The sequence below is a fragment of the Scomber scombrus genome, chromosome 10 (genome assembly GCF_963691925.1).
Source record: "Scomber scombrus chromosome 10, fScoSco1.1, whole genome shotgun sequence".
Taxonomy (NCBI): Eukaryota; Metazoa; Chordata; class Actinopteri; order Scombriformes; family Scombridae; genus Scomber; species Scomber scombrus.
Window position 1 is genome coordinate 9996441 of NC_084979.1, and position 18457 is coordinate 10014897.

General features: G+C 38.8%; 2 protein-coding genes across 4 annotated transcripts; one reads left to right on the forward strand and one right to left on the reverse strand.

Annotated features, from left to right (window-relative positions):
- The first annotated feature begins 712 nt into the window (after positions 1 to 712).
- Positions 713 to 9389, forward strand: borcs6 (BLOC-1 related complex subunit 6). Of its 3 annotated transcripts, none has more exons than XM_062427785.1 (7): positions 713 to 762; positions 2245 to 2867; positions 3150 to 3366; positions 3547 to 3729; positions 6317 to 6480; positions 6667 to 6750; positions 7222 to 9389. In XM_062427785.1, the coding sequence occupies exons 2-7, from the start codon at positions 2256 to 2258 to the stop codon at positions 7345 to 7347; spliced, it is 1386 nt and encodes a 461-aa protein (XP_062283769.1). In that variant the 5' UTR covers positions 713 to 762; positions 2245 to 2255; the 3' UTR covers positions 7348 to 9389. The 3 variants fall into 3 exon arrangements, with proteins under 3 accessions (XP_062283769.1, XP_062283768.1, XP_062283770.1); XM_062427784.1 differs by having other exon boundaries at positions 742 to 762; positions 2242 to 2867; XM_062427786.1 differs by having other exon boundaries at positions 745 to 762; positions 2242 to 2867; positions 3150 to 3333.
- A 1891-nt stretch (positions 9390 to 11280) lies between these two features.
- si:dkey-72l14.3 (Glyco_hydro_56 domain-containing protein) lies at positions 11281 to 17730 on the reverse strand. Its single transcript, XM_062426624.1, has 6 exons — positions 17036 to 17730; positions 15348 to 15596; positions 14625 to 14771; positions 13198 to 13284; positions 12878 to 13072; positions 11281 to 11700 (listed from the first exon to the last, which is right to left on the reverse strand). Exons 1-6 carry the CDS (start codon positions 17651 to 17653, stop codon positions 11281 to 11283), a joined length of 1716 nt encoding a protein of 571 aa, XP_062282608.1. The 5' UTR covers positions 17654 to 17730.
- Positions 17731 to 18457: the final 727 nt, after the last annotated feature.

Consider the following 18457-nt stretch of genomic DNA (forward strand, 5'->3'; position numbering starts at 1 on the left):
CTCCATCTGTGGGAGGACAGAGATACATTCAGCACCGGCAGTGATGAGGTAAGTGGAGACAAAAAAGTCCCCATAACTGTCAATTCATTAATTTTACTAGGAAAATTTCCCACTCATAAATCCAAGTTCTACTTTAATGTTTTCATGATTTAATTTAGAAAGTATTTTCAGTTTATAGATGTGTATATACAGTTAATATAATCCAATATATTTTTGAAAGAAGTCTGATTTTATTGCCTGCCTTTTCTGTTAAATTATTTCATGTATTTATTCATTTGTGTTACTTTGAGCCTTTGTTTTGTTACCATGTTGATTGTATCAACAAACTGAAAGTGAAGTTATTTCCTTTATGCTCTTAATTTCATTATGATGACTTATTGTTTTCCATGTGTGACACATTAGTCAGACTATAGACTATACAAACAAGTACGACTTATACAAATAAAGTAATGAAAAAAAGCTTATGCAGTATGCAGGCTAATAGTTGGTTATAGACATAATACCACAACAGGCACTAATTTAAAAATGTTTTAAAAGTGCAACAAGGAGTTTTTAAACATGAATTGAATAGTCTATTACATAGTGTTATGTCATCAGAAAAAAATATGGCATCATTACTGTTTAAAAAATAACCTTTTCAGTAATTTGTCTTGACACGACTTTGTTTTTGCAAGACGGAACGTTTGTGTTGGGGTTCGCAGGGAAGGATTATCAGGTCGGACTCGGTTGTTGCTTACAGCTTTCAGGACAGAAACTGCACTGGTGAGTGTTTCTTTCATCAGATTGAGCTCAGTAACGAGTATGAATTAGTATGAATCTATCAGTAGATATATATACACATTTTACATCTAATATCCTTCATGAAATAACCGTGTCACGGGATAAAACGCGTTGTTAGTTAGAGGCCTGGACAGCTAGCGTTAGCCTGCTGTGCTAACATCAGTCAACAAGGCGGCTAATAACAAGACCCCATCAACTTCCTCAACGCTGTCAAGCAGTTATTTATCTCTTCTTGGTTTCCTTTGTTCCTGTTTGTGTGTTTGAGCCAGCGTAGTCTTTGTTCGCGGACTTCTGCATAAAGTCTTGTGACTGCAAGCTAGCGCACACAAAGTCAGCCAAGTGTTGAAGCTAGTGTTAACCCAGTATTACGTCATTTCACTGTTCAGAGAAAATAACAACACAGCAGCAGATGTTATGAGCTTAATAGTAAAGAGATAATATCATCTAAAGATAACAAAGTCTAGCTGTGAGTACATATTGAGCTTGAGATACAATATTTACATTAACACCCTCAAGGGGAAGACCTCAGCTTCAGATGTAGAGACTGAGGAAGAAACATTCAACTCTTAATATGTGGCAGAGAAACTGAGTTTTACATCTGCTTTGCTATCAGTTTTTATCTCAGTCACCACCTCCAAGAGACAAGCACAGTTTTCTTATCTGATGATGGCTTGATGAGAAATTAGTTATCTGTGGTTAGATTATTATACTAATAATAAAATAATGAAATGTTTGATGGTAATAAAAAACTGTCAAACATTTTGCCATATACCACAGTGGTTCTCCCTTAAAAAGCTGTTGTAATATGGTAGTGATTGTAATATTTGACTGTTGCTGCAGGTCTGCTTTATTGTAGAACTGGATTTACAGGATTTTTGCATCAATGTAAAGATGTACCTCAATTAGAGCTTGGTATTAAGCCTCACTACTTGAGTATCAAACTAAATGCGTCTGTGCCATTTATTATTAAACTACTAAGTATGAATGTTGGCAATGAATCCAAACAAAATATATTTTTGTGATCTATATCTAACTTGAACCCACTGAAAAACATAGTTTAAAATATGTTGAAAATGTAATATTGTCTATAATATTTATTATCCATCTCAAAATGTTCTAAACCAAGATCAAGTCAGGAAAAAAGTGTCATATTGATGCACAGATATTTGTGGGTTGAAGGACAGCAATTATATGCACATCACAGATCCTCATTAGGTCATAATGTTTGTTTTAAAACATTCGATCTGAGATCCAAGTAGGATAGAAACGTTGTACACATACTTACATGATGCACATACATTTGTGACATCATCTTTTTCCACCCTCTCTAGTAAACAGTGTTATATGTTAAAACCCTGTAGGTAGATGGTGACACAGTCTGACTTAATGACAGATTAAATATGGGTTTAGAAACAGTCACTTCCTCTAATAGGTTTCCTGTAACATCCTCTCTTTCTTCAGCAGCAGGTGGAGGGATGAGTCTCTCCCCTGTGATTGGCACAGAAGTGCCAGAAACAGCTAATGGGGTTGTGACACCCGTCTCCTCGGAAAACGGCCCTCATGTTCCAGTCTCAGTGAAATGTGCAGGGGGCAGAGTGCCCTGTCCTGGGGAGGCTTCAGAGGATGAGTCCTTCAGACACACAGAGAACCATGTAGGTGGGGAAAACAGAGTTTATGATGGCGAAGGCTGCTTGGACACAGATATGGACAATAATGAGAGAACAACTAGTTTATCATCACACACCCCTCATGTGACAGACGCCTCCCTCCCTGCAGCCACATGCACAGCAGACTCTGAATCAGGCTCCAAAGAAACAGACTTTCCTGAGGCCTCTAACACTGTCGAGCCTCCTGATGCAACTCTGCTATGGGACTCAGCACAGCAAGCACACTCCAAAGACCTATCTCAGCGAGGGGGCCCTGCCACCACATGCAGGCAGCTGACAGAAGCGGAGACTCTAGATGGAGGCGAAGACAGCCGAGAAGAGGAGGAAGATGGAGAGAAGGAGAAACAGGATGAGGAGGAGGATGAAAAGAATGAAAAAAAGTGGAGGCATCAGCATGCAGAGGGGAGAAAAGAGGTGGAGGTGGGTGGACTGTAGGCATTATTAGCTTCATTAGGCTGTGTGTAGAGTAGAAGGCACAATGGGAATAATTGTGTGTTCAGACAGAAGAGGCGGCACGATTGCACGCACAGTCAACAGAGAGACTCAATCAGACATGTTGGATCATGTTTGAGCCAAGCTGATCAGCTGGTTTCATAATGATTTGTTGATAGAATTGAATGAGCAGTAATTTAACCCCTCTTCTTCCTTTCATCTTCTTCTCCATTCTTCATTCACCCCCTTCCCCAACAACCTACCTTTTAGTCTTTACGACATTACTCCTCCTCAGCACCAGGTTCCAGCACCTCCTCTTCCACTCCTCCACCTCCTCTTCTTCCATCAGATGACGCCCCCTGCCCTCCCCATGTCATGGCCCAGGTTTGGGTCCGCAATGTGCGAGGGATGCAGGACAGCAAGAGCCTGGATGAAATCAGCCAAGCGTTTGGAGGTAGACGCCTGTCAAACCGATTTAGTGTTTTCAGTTAGTTTGCCTCGTTCTTCCTCTCCTTTCTATCCTGACTCGATAAACACACTTAATATATAAACGTAATAGAAAAACGAAATGTAGCTACATAAAGGAGGACTTCCGTTTTTAAATTGTCAGTAATCACTGGCAGTATTTTATAACCTTATTCAGCTGATGTTGGCATGTTCTCTACAGGTGGTTCAGGGGCCCGGGGAGGGGGCAGAGGAGGCCAGTCAGAGGGTCGACGCGCCACAATCTCCTCTGCTCTGGAGCTAGAGGGGACGGTCAGCCACGAGGGAGACCTGACTAACTTCATCACCAAGAACCTGGAGCAGAAGATCAAGATGAGTTCTAAGCCCAGTCTGGACTGCAGTGACTGTGAGTATGAGGTTCAACAAATCAAGTGAATTGTCTTTTATAAATACCGCAACTAATGACAGTGAGTAGAAGTTTCACGTAATATTTAACATAAATTTACCTCATTCTTTGAATTTGTGGTATTTTTTCCTCTGCATGAAGAGCAGGTTAGTATCCTTTTTGTGGGCAGTGGTGATGAAACTGCAGTGCAGGCTGTCAGACTCTCAGTCAGATTAACAGCCAGTTTTCCCCTGCAGAGGCTAACAGGCCCAGGCAGCCGCTACTCATCATTTATGCAGAGTTTTGATCATTTCTAAATAAGAAGAAATGGAGTGCACTATCTTTAGCAAAATGTTTAGCATAATTGATTTGTCTGTTGTCTTATGAGGGACTTATGGAGGCTTGCATGCATCATCATACTGCAGAAAGCTTAAAATAGTTTTTCATCTGATTTTTCTTATTTCATATGAAGCCATCTTTACTATTTGCGGTTTCATTTATGTTTGAATAGTTTGAAAGCTTATGTTGATTATATAGTTGGCCATATTAACACATTGTATTTTAACTTGACTACAGTGGATGTTTGTAGTGAAGACAAGTCAGATTCTTTCATTTCTTTATTGTAGTATTTGGAAGCTCTGAAAACATGATTACAGTTAACATAAAGATGTAAGATATTTCTATATTAGTTTCACAATTGGGAAATTTGCATTATTACGGCAGCAAGTGGACAGTAAAATAGAAAAGCATCAATAAGAAAAAGAGTAAAGAACAATAAATAATAAGTATGAAAAAACAATAAGAACAATACTAAAAATATATAATAAAATAATCCTGACATTATTTAAATTTTTTACAAGAGTAATATTGATATTAAGTGGTAATACACCTTAGATGATATTGTTATTGCACAGATTAAAGTGAAAGAAAATATATATGTATATTATATGTATATTGCACTGTTGAATTGAAATTAGTAGTATACATGAAGTACTGTGTGGTACAAGTCATGTTTATTATATGTTGTCATCGTTTTGTCATCATTATTTGCTAATAATAGCATACTGCAAAGAGAAGAAGGTATAAAGTAGGAATAATGCATATGACAGTGCTAACATAATACAACCAATTATTTCAAGAGATGAACATACAGTACATGATATCTTTATGATATATCCAAGTTCCTGAACTGTTTCTTTTATCTGTTCAAGAATCTGTCAAAGGATGAAGCAAAACAAAAAACAAATAAATGCTGATCAGAAACCTTGTCGAGAGCTATCTGACAGGTGATCTGGTGACATTTTTGCTCTCAACCCAAAGTCTTTTTTTTGCAAAGACTTTGTACAGAGCTGCTGTTTCAGTAATACTACATTATAATCTACATATATTTCTGTTTTCCTACATCATTTTTTAAAATTAGCTGGTTTTCGGAAATGGTTTGAAAACCTTAACTCAAACAAAAAAGTCACAGGTATGTTCACTAAATCTGTGTCATTTTTGAAGTTGAGATTGGTTGAGCTGAATGCTTAAAATGTGATGAAGACTCACACTTTGGCTCTTTCCGTCGTCCGACTCGTTCATGGCTGATTGAATTAGCCTGAATGACACAGCAGAAACTCAGCTGAAAGACCTCAAATAAACTGAAATAGAGATGCTTTCTTAAATGTATCATGAATACAGCTATTAAAGAAACTAAATCATTTCTTTAAGTTCAGCAGGTTGACCTCATCAACACATAAAAAAACAACATCCAGTGTGTGCATTAGCAGCCATCTGTCTTGCCAAATTTTTTCCCAAACTGCTGCCGTTCACTCAAGAGATAAACCCCTCTGGATTAGAGTGTCAGCTAAACTGGCCACTCAATTTAAACACAGGAACAGAGTCAATACGCCTTTTGTGGCAGCTCATTCCCTCTACCTGCTGATTCAATTTGGATGGATGACTCATAGACTTTGTTTAGACTGGACGGATTTATAACTGAGGTCCTGCTGCAGCTTAACAGGAATCGTTTCCACAGATAGAAACTTGTCTTTTTGGTCCACCGCCCACCGGTGATTTGTACATGCCAAGATTTAATGACTTCAGGCACAAGCGTTCTTTTGGTGAAGTGCCATAGTTTGTTTAAATGTGTGCAGTCCGTCTGTCTTTTTTTAAAGAAAGAGTTGCTTTAAATGGGAATAATTCTTCAGTTATATATATCATGTTTGAATTTGTCTGCTTTCCTCTTCTCACGATTTCTTAGCTTGGGCATAAAGAGCACAGTTTGCAACACTCTGACTGTTTGTGTGGTCTGTCTGAACATGTGTGTGTTTGGGCTGAAATCATTTGTGTATTAGTCATTGGACAGAAAACATCAACATTTTTGACAACTGATAAATCATTTCTCATTAATCAAGAAAAAATGCAAACATTAGCTGGTTCCAGTTTCTCAAATGTGATGAAAACACTTTTATCCATTTTGAATTATTTAAATATGATCTATATATTTTGTGTAAACCATTATACTCTTAATAGATTGACCAGAAGTATAATTAATAAGAAAATAACCATTAGTTGCAACCCTACTATTGTATATTATCCGTCTAATCTCTGAAGTATTTTTTCCCAGCGGACTGTTCAGGTCCCATTTACGGAGGCCGGGGTTTGTCACGGAGACCAGCGGATATCCCACCCATTGATCCTGCCGTCCTATTGGACCTTGAGAGACACACCCAGGAAGTAGCGCAAAGTGTGGAGATGATGATGCGGAGCCTCAATGGGACCATCCAGAATGTGAGTCTTGAATCAGTCTATCATTTTACTGTTCTGATGATGTAAATGCATGTATGCACACACCGCCTCTTACAGTCTAACAAGACACTAGCTAGCTCTCCTTGCTCTCTTCTGTCCTCTCACATACACCCACTGTTTTCCTCACCCATATTTTATTATTCTCTGTCCATCTGTCCATTCAACCAGATGACAGCTCTGAGTGTGGGCTACATCCAGACCTACAGAGACTCAGTTGACAGCCTGGGAGAGTCTGTGGACATGAGTATAAAGGTGAAGTGTGTGTGGGTTTGTTTGTGTGTTTGTTTGTGTTCCTACAATACAATCCTACAGTAACAAGTTCATTCTCATTCTTTGGGTATTGTTGGTGGTTATTCTAGGAAATATAGGGCATCATATAAAATAAAAAGAACAGGTTTAAGTGGGCCCACTAGAATTATTTAGTCCATTCGATACCGCAAATCAAATCTTGAATAAAGTAATAATGTGGATTTCAGTCATAGGCAAAGCAGACTGTCACACTGTGCCTGATAGCATCCTGCTGCACAACACAAGAGCCACAGACTCTGAACAACAACCCACATTAGCTTTCCTATTTTAATCTCTTTCTTATCTAATTTAGAAACGTGAACACACACCTTGTTTCAGCTAGTTTATAAGAAGAAATCTTGCATCAATGCCACAGTGGGCAAGGTCCATATTATCAGCTTTTTCATTGCCTGCCTTTGTATTTTTGTCTCACAGGGCATGTACACACTGATGGCTCGTTGCGAGGAGTTGGATCGGTCCATGCAGCCCATACACACCCTGGCCGCACAGATCCGTGACATCAAGCGAACCCTGGATGCTCTGGAGGCGATCTGCAAGTAACCCCAGCTTTGCGGTACGAACACACATCCCAGCTGCAAAGACCCAACATCAAGCACATCCCATGAGGCTGTCTGCAAGTAACCCCACCCCTCTGCAGGTAGCACACACACACTGCAGTGAAGATTAAGTGCACCTCTGGATTCCTGGAAATATTGCGACTAGGCATGCTGGATGATTGGCACTCATAGTCCCTCTGCTTGTTCATCATCTGGAGATGACCGTGTTTGTGTAGTGAGATCTCCGATTAATTGCGCTTGATTCGCTCTCGGGACTGAGCTTTTTTCTTTCTTTCTTTCTTTTTTTTTTAAAACAATCTCACTTCCTCTAATGAAGTTGTCGTGTAACAAAATCTCACAGATTAACCTTTTTTGGAGACACTGTGAAGTGCCCTGAACACACAGACGCACACAGATCTCTGAAAGTGTGAATTGATGCACCTCTTCTCCCACTTTGCAGACTAAGCAGGTAATATGTGGTATTTTCCGTCCGGCCCGCTTGGTTCAGATTGCACTAACCTGTCCTCGCCACATGTGGGCGATGTTTCTCTCTCTGTCTCTGTCTTCGCTTATGGAGATGTCTGTATGAACTGCTCAGAAGGCGGTGACTTTTGGACAGGGAACAGAAAGTCAATTTTTTAATCTTATGCAACAAAGATCAGATTCTTTTACTGCAGGCTAAACGTGGGGACAGAAGCATCGTGTGTCAGTCTGTATGTCTTTTTTTATGTTTATTTATTCCGTTCTCAGCATGCATACATTTTGCCACACTGGGAACTGACCTGTACAACCAGATTTTTCTGCTGTTTGATCACTGAATAGTTTAAGCACAGTGTTTAAGAATTTAAACATGTTGCTCAAATGCTGCTTGAAGGTACTTGTTGAAGGAAATTGGGGTGTTTCACTTTTTCTACTCTTTCAGACTGCCTATCAATTTAAAACGAGCAAACTTTGACTCACAGGTCTACTTTTCTGCTTTTATTCCTTTAACATCAGCCATGTCTTAATCGGGCTTAAATCTCACTTGCTTCCTCTGTGTCAATGCAGTCCAAGATGTTGTTGAGAACATCGCTGGAAAAATATCTGAAGCCGTTTAAAGTGGTTTAATTTACAGGCATATAAGTAGCAGACAAACTGCTCAGAGTGTCATTAAATGGGTTGAGTTGGTTTTGTGTCTATTCAGCCTATTCAAAGAAATTATATCTGTATTAAAAGGACTCAGTTTCAAAACACATTATGAATCCATTAAACTCTACTAGAAGAGCAATTGTGGGCATTTTGCCAGCCGAGGACTTCAAAGAGCTGCTGATCTTTAACCACACACAAATATATTTGAGGTCCTGGTTATAAATGTAAATATTCCTCTTGGGAAATGGTGAATGCTGTAATTTGGAACAGAACTCTACTTTTATCCTGCATTGACTACATTTGCTCCTGGGGGTTGGGGGGGTGGGGGGATTCTGTAAATTCGATTCAAATAAGTTGCTTCTCAGAGAAATTACACAGTGAACAGTTAAAATTGCTGTGCAGCATGTCCTCGTTTTTTCTGTCTTCATCATGACAAAAATTGGACACTTCATTTAAACTGAGGAGAACTAAATCTGGGAAACAGCGCTGGATGCACTCTGCCTTTGGATGTGAGCTAAGGTGGACTCGTACAACATTTAACTGATGATGAAGTGAGTATTTATTAAATTACTGAATAATAAAATCCCCAGACACTGAATTACTACAGTGTTACTTGATACTTTACCAACCTAAAGCCATTTGCTCTACTGGAGCATTTTATTTAATTTAATGAGGAGACTGTGGTACTACTGTCATTGCACTGTTGGTACCCTTGTAGTAGATCATAGTACGTGTTCTAGAATTTTGTGCTATTACTCGTACATGTACCTATTACTGACGGCAGGCAATATGTTAGTAGGCTTGAGTAGTGTTGATGGTGTTGTGATCTGTTTCTTGATTCTAACACTTCAGATTTGTCCCGCACCCTTATTTTATGATTTATTCAAACAAACTACTGAAGTGGATTTTGAGATATTTCTTCGACAAAAATGTAAAAAGAGCAATACTGCAAGCAATTAAGTACACATATTTATCGTGGCTGCAATATTGATGCTTAATTCGGATATAAAATCCATAGTTTTAAAAGGTGTTTTCAAAGTATCATCTCGCAGCGGTGTGTAATTGTTATGATCCTGGTCCTCTTGGTGATAACTGAAATTGATTCGTATTTTTTCACGGCTGAAAAAGGTTAAATGCTCTTTCCAGATAAATTTGGCTTCACATTTCCAAATAAAAACAGTTAAAAAAACAACAACATTTGGGAGTCTTGGTAAATTGCCAAGGTAAAGAAGGATCCTGTGTGATCCATGTGAGATATGAGAGGAAATGTCACTTTGTTGTTCATAATATATATAAGTGTATAATTCATTTTCTGTTGTACAATCAGATGCACCAGTGTACATACGATCTCTTTCTGTAACTAAAAAAATGATTTAGATACCCTTCGTCTTGAGTGTATATTTTAATGAAAAATAACAAATAAATTTACATCAGCTCCAAATACAAACGTTTCAGTCTTTATTTACAGTATATTGCCTCAAGGAGCACTGAAGTAATTGGACAGGGAAGAAACAAATATAAACCACACAGACTTATAAAAAATATGTACATGTATGTGGCTACATAAGTTGACTATCGTGGAGTGAAGTACTGTATTTTCTGAGAGTGTTTCTTTGAATGAGCAGATACTGCATTTAAAACAGAATTTGTAATCACAATAATCTTAGCAGAAGACTTAATTAATGACCAATGTTCAACAGTGCAGTTTACCCAGGACACAGGTAGAGGGTGCTAGAGAGCTCAGAAAAAACTGCTCTTGTCCAGTGGATATGCTTTTTGAAGGAATATGTTACCATTTTGGATAGAAGATATCAATGTAAAGCCTGCATTTATTTGTCAGTAAGCGATGTGTATGCTAAACACAAGGATCACAAGTATTCAGAGTTTGCCCCAAAACTGTATTCTCTGCTTGTCTGAAATAACATTTATATGATGTGATTTTCAAACTTTAAAATGAGACTAATTAATAAAAAATAATTTTACAGTTAACAGCCCTTTAAGGCAGATCATAGAGTCGGTCCACCCACATTACAAACAATTAAAAAAAATATATATATTTTCTCACATACGACTACTGGTATCTAACCATACAGAGGTATTTGTTTGTTGAATTTTATTTCAATTGTGTTGCTCACAGCAGTGAAAAATTACATCTCTTTCCACAAAGTGTCTTGGTTACTCTTGGTAATGAATTTCACTGTCAGCAGTTTTCATTGGAACTAGTTTTTACTGAAATGGTAACTGTGACTTTGCTTTTTTTGTAATTTGAGTAAACCAACATGTTAACCCAATACAAATACTCAGTGGAAGGGGAGACTTGTGGGTTCATTAGGCCTTGAAATGAAGAAGTTATTTCCACAAAGCAAAGCACTGACACCTGAGTAAATGACAAAACAAAATGTGCAAAGGAAATAAAACCTCATTGCAGGTTTTACAAACTGATTTTCCTGAACCTCGATCGTATGGTATGTGCTGTCTTTTCTGTTCTATTATCGTAAAGCTCACTCTGACAAGGTTAAAACACAGCCAGTAGAAACTGAAAAAGTGACGAGTGTTTGTACCGCTGTCTCTTGGCACATCCAGTGAAAAGCTTTGGACTTCCAGCGCTGAAAATAGTTCATTTTCCTGTCTTTTTCTTTGATACTCCATTGATCCCCACATGACAGTATGTTCATAATGAGGTCAAAGGTCATGCAGCACTCTTGTAAGCTAGCAGGGATTCAGTGTCTTGCTCAAGGGCACTTTAGTAGGGCGCATAACTGCAGTTAGAGGTTCGACCTTCCAGGTGAAGGCTCGTTTAGTTCACATTTTAAGGTTCCAGGCAGAGACTTAGAGCCACCAGCAGCAGCAGGACAGTTAGGTTTGAGGAAGTCAGCAGACTCGTACCGCAGTCTGTAGGTCCTGCCAGTGAAGGCGTTGGACTTCCAGTACCAGTAACAGGTGAACCAGTAACAGGTGAACCGCTTTCCCTTAACTCAGTCACAGAGGCACCTTTTGTCGATGAAGCTATCGTAGTAGAGGCTGTTGTAGTCCCCACTACATCTCCAGCATTTTCTTCTACTGTTCCCCCAACAGAAGCCCCATCTTTGGGGGACTGCTGGTCTGAGACGTCCCTGTCTGCAGTCTTGTACCACTGGCACTGGAAGTCTTTCTTCCAGATCTCAGCTGGGTCAGGTTCAGCTGGTTTGGCATCTGTGTCCGGCTGGTCTGTGGCCTTTGCTGCCTCTGCCTGAGAGGAAAGAACATATTGCTGGTATTGGCAAAAACATGCTTTAATTTTCATAGAATATATTAAAGCATTTTATATTTATATATATATATATATTTATATATATATATAAAGGAAAATAGCTAGAATTCAAACTGGAAGAATGTGAATACTGTGACAGCATCAAACTGGGTATTGTTTTGTATTTTTGTAGAATGGATATTATCAAAGCCCCATCCAGAGATTTGCAAAAACTAATGAGTGTTTCCAGAGAAGCACAGTGTTCCTGTGTTCAATGGAGGAGCATCAAACTCCACCAGATCCCTCTCTGTTGTGTTTCAAGTATTCTCTCTCTCTGCTTCCTCACTGTCTAAACACAGAAGATCCTCAGGCAACCTGCTGTTTATTTTTCTTCCCTTTTTTATAAAGTCACACCTGGTTGTCTTTATCAGTCGTGACTCAAACTGAGTTTTTCTCTTTCCAACTTTCCACACAGAGAAAACATACATTTAGAACATGTGTATCTTTACATTGCCCTTCGCTATGTGTACACAGCCTTTTGTGACTCATCATCACATCGTAGGACACTTTTATATCTCCGCAATCTCATTTGTTTTTTAACCTTTGTACAAGCATGATTTCACTGTGGTTACTGCACAGTTCTTTCCTCGGATAATGAAGTAATACACCCTCAGTTGTTCATTACATACACATAGCTAAAACATCAGTTTAGTTCAATTTTATTCAATAAGAGTAACTATTAAAAGCATCAGAAACAGCAGCTTTCTAAATGAGCATTCAGTTGAATCAACTATCAAAGCAGAACAAAAGTCAAATTATAATAGGATGCACTGCAGGGCAGTTGTGTTGAACTGCATTAGTTTTAGCTGGGTGTACCTAATAAAAAGGTAAGTAAGACCTGTCTCATGTGTCAGTACATTCTTGTGGGTCACCACACTGGACTGGAGTCTGTCATGGCTTTGCATTATGACTCAAGTCTGCTTTGATGATGTAGACCAAGGACAGAACAAATCTGGTCTATATCTTAACAAAGTTGAACAGGTTTTTTTTATGGCTAATAGTAGAAGTGGGCATTGTGGTTGCCCTGTTTGACAATAACTGTGTTACATTAAGAAAAACACACTTTATAAATCCAGCACATATACAACTCTTTTTACTTAAAGTGGCACTCTCTCACCTTTTCTGTCACCTTCTCCAGCACTTCGGAGGGGGGCGGGAGGTGGAGGTAGGCAGAGCTGTCTGGATTTTGACGGACACATCGGCCTTTTCCCTGGCACAGGGAGGCTGAGCACAGTCGAGTTGCCGTGGTTACGTTGATGGAGTAAGGTCCTAGAACTTTACGGACAAACTCTGCCAGGTCCTGACACTCCCGCTGGGAAATGAACAGACAATATAATATAAAATAGACAATGTACATTTCCTTTGTACGGTTAAGACAATGCCTTTTCTTCTCATGTTACAAAAGTACACAATTTAAGCAAATTTATAGTTGTGTACCTCTGTCTTAGTCTCTCTTCTCTGCCAGATGACTACTCCGGCTGTTCCCATGGCAGCACTCTCTCCTATGGTGCTGACCAGGTCTGCCTGTAAAAAGATAATGTACAAAGAAACTATAAAAGAGTGATCAGTGTGTTATTTTTACTTTGTTTTCCAGGGGAGCCCAGCATGCTGTTTTTCAAGTTGTCTCTTGATGTTTTTCGTGGTGTGATAGAGAAGTATACACCATTACAGTTTTTATATCAAGCCTCTGTATGTTTCACCACAAGTCATACATCTGCAAACGTGGACAGCAGTAGCAAGAAAAACACATATCAGCCATTTAATTATTTTCTTTTCCAAATGAAACCTTAAAATAAAACTTTGGAATATAATAGAATAGAAAAGAATAGAATATAATAGTCTTTCTTTATTGTCATTGTACATGTACAACGAAAGCAATCCCTATGGTATCGCAAGTAAAAAAAGAAGGTGCTTTTAAAAGAATAAAATGAATGAGTAATTAGTACTAAATTAACTAGGTATTAAACTAACTAAAACACACACATACACACACAAGACATTCCACTTGTTGCCATCAATATTGCACAATTCCCCTAAATTTTACACTCAAAATTGCTGTAGCAGTTATTACAGGATCAGGTTTTTGGAGCATTTAGAACAGCTATTGCTTTAGAATAAAAACCTTTTTTTTTTAACCTGCTTGTCCGTGTTTTAACTGTCCTGTAATGTCTACCTGAGGACAGCAGTTCAAACTGAGTGTGACCCGGGTGGGATGGGTCTTTGAGGGTGGTGTAGGGATATAATTAGTGCTAAAATACTAGATCGTTCAGCCTCTCTGTCTTACCTCTCTCTTTGTTATGCCATATCATTGAGTCTTTTAAACATTTTTAATACGTAATAATAAAAGCAAGAAATATTTATTAGTTCACGATGTTTTAGTCTGTCTGGTCTTCATCAACTACATACTAAAAAGTAACCCAAAACATTCACATTGCAGTCCAGGTTAGTAAGTGAGGAAATCATAGATAAGATTAAAAAAATAGAAAATGACACAAGGGCAGACATGACTATTAATCATAAATCTTACAATATTGTCATACATAAAATATTATAGTCACACCCATATTGCCCCAAACTATCCAAAGGCCAAACATAGAAAATGACAACAAGTAAATTAAAGGCAAAAAAACTGATGTATCATAAGTCTCACAATGTTTTCATACATATTACTACAAAAGCCATATTACCCCCAAACTATCAAAAATTTAAAAAATAATAGAAAGAGAAAATATCTTTTTATCAAAGGTCTTACACCATTATCTTAAACATTATAGCTACATCCATTTAGCTCCTGTCTGTCATTTGAAACATGTTTGTAATACACCTGAATAGAATACCAGACATACCAGATGTTCATGTCTCACCTGTGATAGGAACGTATTAGTTGAGGCGTAGATGCTTTTGACAATTGGGAATACAGGAAGATCAAACGCTGTTCCAGCCAGGGATGATACTCGTTGTGCTTCTTTGATTTGACTGGACAAATAAAGCCTGGCTCCAGAGGTTCCACCCTATAAAAATACCAATACTCTGTTTGGTTTACACTGAATATACAATCAACTACATATTTTTGTAATGTAAAGCACCTTGAAACAGAATTGAAACTGGATTTCAACTCTCTGAAAACATGGTAAGAACTTGCTTTGACAAGGAGATTTTTAAAAAACTTTTTTCCAAACCTTACTGATAAACCAGACATGGCATTTTTCATTTCACTGGATTTTTGCCGTTAAACTGAGAGTTATCTTCCTGCAGTTTTATAGATGTTGTGAACACCTCGAGGGCCAAGCTTGAGTTTGACAATACTTCACAACTTTGTGTGATTTGATCTTGCTTTCCTCCCTATAGTTTTAGTTCCTGTTTATATCCAGCTCAGAATTTTAAAAGACACAAAAAAATAACATTTTCTTTGCCTCATGACTGATTTTCTATTCTGCCAATGTAGATTATTATCTATATTAGTATAGTAGGCTTAGCTTTATTTTATTTGCACAAATGAACTATGATAAACAGTAGAAGGTGTAGGGTATGAACAGTTGATACAACTGAAAAGATACACAAAATAATAACAAAGTAGCGTAACTCACCTGCAGCTTCTCCAGGGTGAGGAGAGGGTAGAGGGCAGAGCATCGTTTCCATAGCCACAGGAGCTCATCGTTAAGGGCCATCTCTGCAGCAGGGCACTGGCCGGTGTAATTGGCTAACATGGTTTGGGCAGGGTCGCCAGTGTAGCAGCTGGGGTAAGGGGAGACTCCCCATAATGCTTTTGGCCTTGACCTTTTGACCTCCCGTAGAGTCTCCATCATTACTGACTGGGCTGCTGCCTCAAAGTCCACCTGTGATGAGATCAATAGATCAGCTTTCAGTCTCCCAAATTTGTTCTATTTTTCTGATCTAAAAACTTAGATTCCAGTGAATAGTTTGTTTATTAGCCAAATAATCACACTTTGAGAATACTGTATAATATAGTGAGAGAGTAAGTGAGAACAATTAACTGCTTGTCAAAGAGTTTTTCATACCATAGCTTAGGTTAAAATTACAATTAGTCAATTGATTAGTCGGTCGAAGGAAAATTAATCGGAAACTATTTCGATAACTAATTTATCATTTAAGCAAAAATGCCAAACATTTGAAGCTTCCAAGTTTTCAAATGTGATAAATTACTACTTTTTACATTATAGTGAATTCAATATTTGAATGTATTATTTGTTATTTGTAGCACTAACAGTATTAGATTTATAGCATTTCTGCATCAATGTGAAGAAGTACTTTCTATCAGGTATTTGTTGCACATCATTAGTTGAAACCAGACATTACCATCTGGTTATTTAATCTACAAATGGTCTCTCAACTGAATTGTCCTGCAAATTATATACAATAGATATCCATGTCCTGAGACAGAGGATTTAATTCATATACCACACCTGTAATTTATCATAACATGGTCCAGTCGAGCCGCAAATCAACAACCTCTGTTTATCTGGGCCCTCTTATCACAAACCCTTCCAAATCAAGTGAAGTCACATTTATCATGAGTTTTGTGTTTGCATACTATTCATATACATACTACATAAGAGATCAGGTATATACCCTGTTAAGAAAAATACAGATTTATGTTGAAGGTTTCGAATGAAATGCAAGTACACGGTTAATCTTTGTTGTAACTTTGACCCCAGGGTTTATCTGCTGAGAAAATCATGCAAACACCCATTTTTGTCATGCAGTCAGTGAGTGTCTGTCATCACATTATATATACTGTATATAACTTTTCTTGTTCCTCACCCTCACCTCATGTTCCCCCATGCCTGCCACACTGCTACCTTATTTACCCGCCTCCCATTTCTTCCTTTTGTACCTCTCTAGATGTGCTCACATTATAACTTTTAAAAATTATTGGCAATATACTGTAAGTACTATTTTTTGGTGTAAGGCTCTTGAGTAAGTGGGACTATAGAGGTGCTATTAGTGACTGCATTCAAGTCCTGGTAAAAAAGCGGATATTTGCATTTCCATCAAAGATTTTCTCTTGACTGAAGAAGAAAAACATTTTTGAACTGTTTTTTCCCCCATGAGCATCTTGAGCACTCCACCATCTGTCAGCAACTTTGAAAGTTTTCTTTCCATCTCATCCATGCTCCCCCAACCTTTCCCTTATCCCTCTTTCCTTTTCATGTTTAGTCATCATCTTCCTTCTTTATCTTTCCTTCTTCCATAGCTGTTTTTCCCTCCTACCATCTACTTTTTTTTATCCCATCTATGCCAGATCTTTTCTAACCTTTGACCACTTCTCCACCTCTTCCGGGGTCCAGGTAGGAAAGAAAGCTTTCATCAGGTTCCTCGATGCCTCAGGATACATTGCCTGCTTCTCTCGGTTTCTCGACCATTGGGGGACCCACTCTGACCAGCGTACAACCCCTAGCCCAAGGTATCTTGGGGCAGGTAAAGCTGTCTCCAAGTCCTGCTGAGTCTTCTGAAGGTGGCTCTCCAGCCGTGTGTGCTGTGGTAGTCCCCCATTGACCGGTGTGTCTCGGTCTACAAAATACGGGTAGTTCCCCAATGTGTCCTCGTAAAAGACCACCACACGGCCCTCCCGTTCCATCCCAAAAGATCCAGGGTCAGGCCGACCAGAGCAGGAAGAGTCAGGGATGCCCCAGAAGATGATAAAAGGCTGTCCATACAGGAGAGGGGGGCGAGCTTTCTGGGGTGGACCAGCTGTACCAAGGTCAGCAAAGGCAGCAAATAAAAGGAAGAGGAAGGGTAGTAAAACTGGAGGATGGGCTTTAATACTGGCTGATGAGAAAGTTGTGGCTGATGTGTGAGTCCTGAGATTGTAAAGTGTCAGTTTAGGTTCTGGCTTTGGGTGTGGATGCGGACGTGGCTCGGTCCACGCCATTGGAGCGGCCACCTCTCAGGCTCTCACCCCTTCAGGCTTTCACAGCCAATCATGTTCCTGAAAAACACAGCGGGAATCAAAACCTCATCAGTCTGTTATGTGATATGGTCCTCAAATACAGTCATTATCAAAGGTATATAATTGTTGCTGATTTAATTTAACAAACTAATATCAAGGGGTCGGTACACATAATTACAAAAAACCTAAGCCTAATCCACTTTCTAATGAATTGTCCTTGTGTAAACTGTTTAATGTGAAGTGTGTGGATTATCCTGAGTTACTGGGATATTGTATCTTGAAAAAACACTACAGACGAACAAAATTCAAACAAAAGCCTCATGATTTAATTTGCCTTTTTTTTTTACTGTATGCCTGCAAGAGTTAATTAGATTCCCCTGACAATTTACTCTTTTACTCAACCCAACTCTGTTTTGTCATTAAAGTGTCTTCTTTTAAAAGCTTAAAATTCTTTCATAAACTGCTCTTATCTTCTCTATCAGCCTTCAGTGGGAGTAGATCACAGATGTCTCTCTCTGTCACACATTTCATGAAGAAAGGTGGTCTAGTTAATATTTGATACACTGTGCGAAATGATACAGTAGACGCAGTTGGGGACCAGGTTTTTAAATGGTTATGGATTGTGTGCATGTCTACACACAATAGTAACCTCTCCATAGAGGTGGTGGGAGAGAGGAGGGTTTTGGCCAAACTGGCCACCATCATGGACAACACCTCCCATCCTCTGCATCAGACTGTGAGGGCCTTAAACAGCTCCTTCAGCGACTCATACACCCTGAGTGTAAG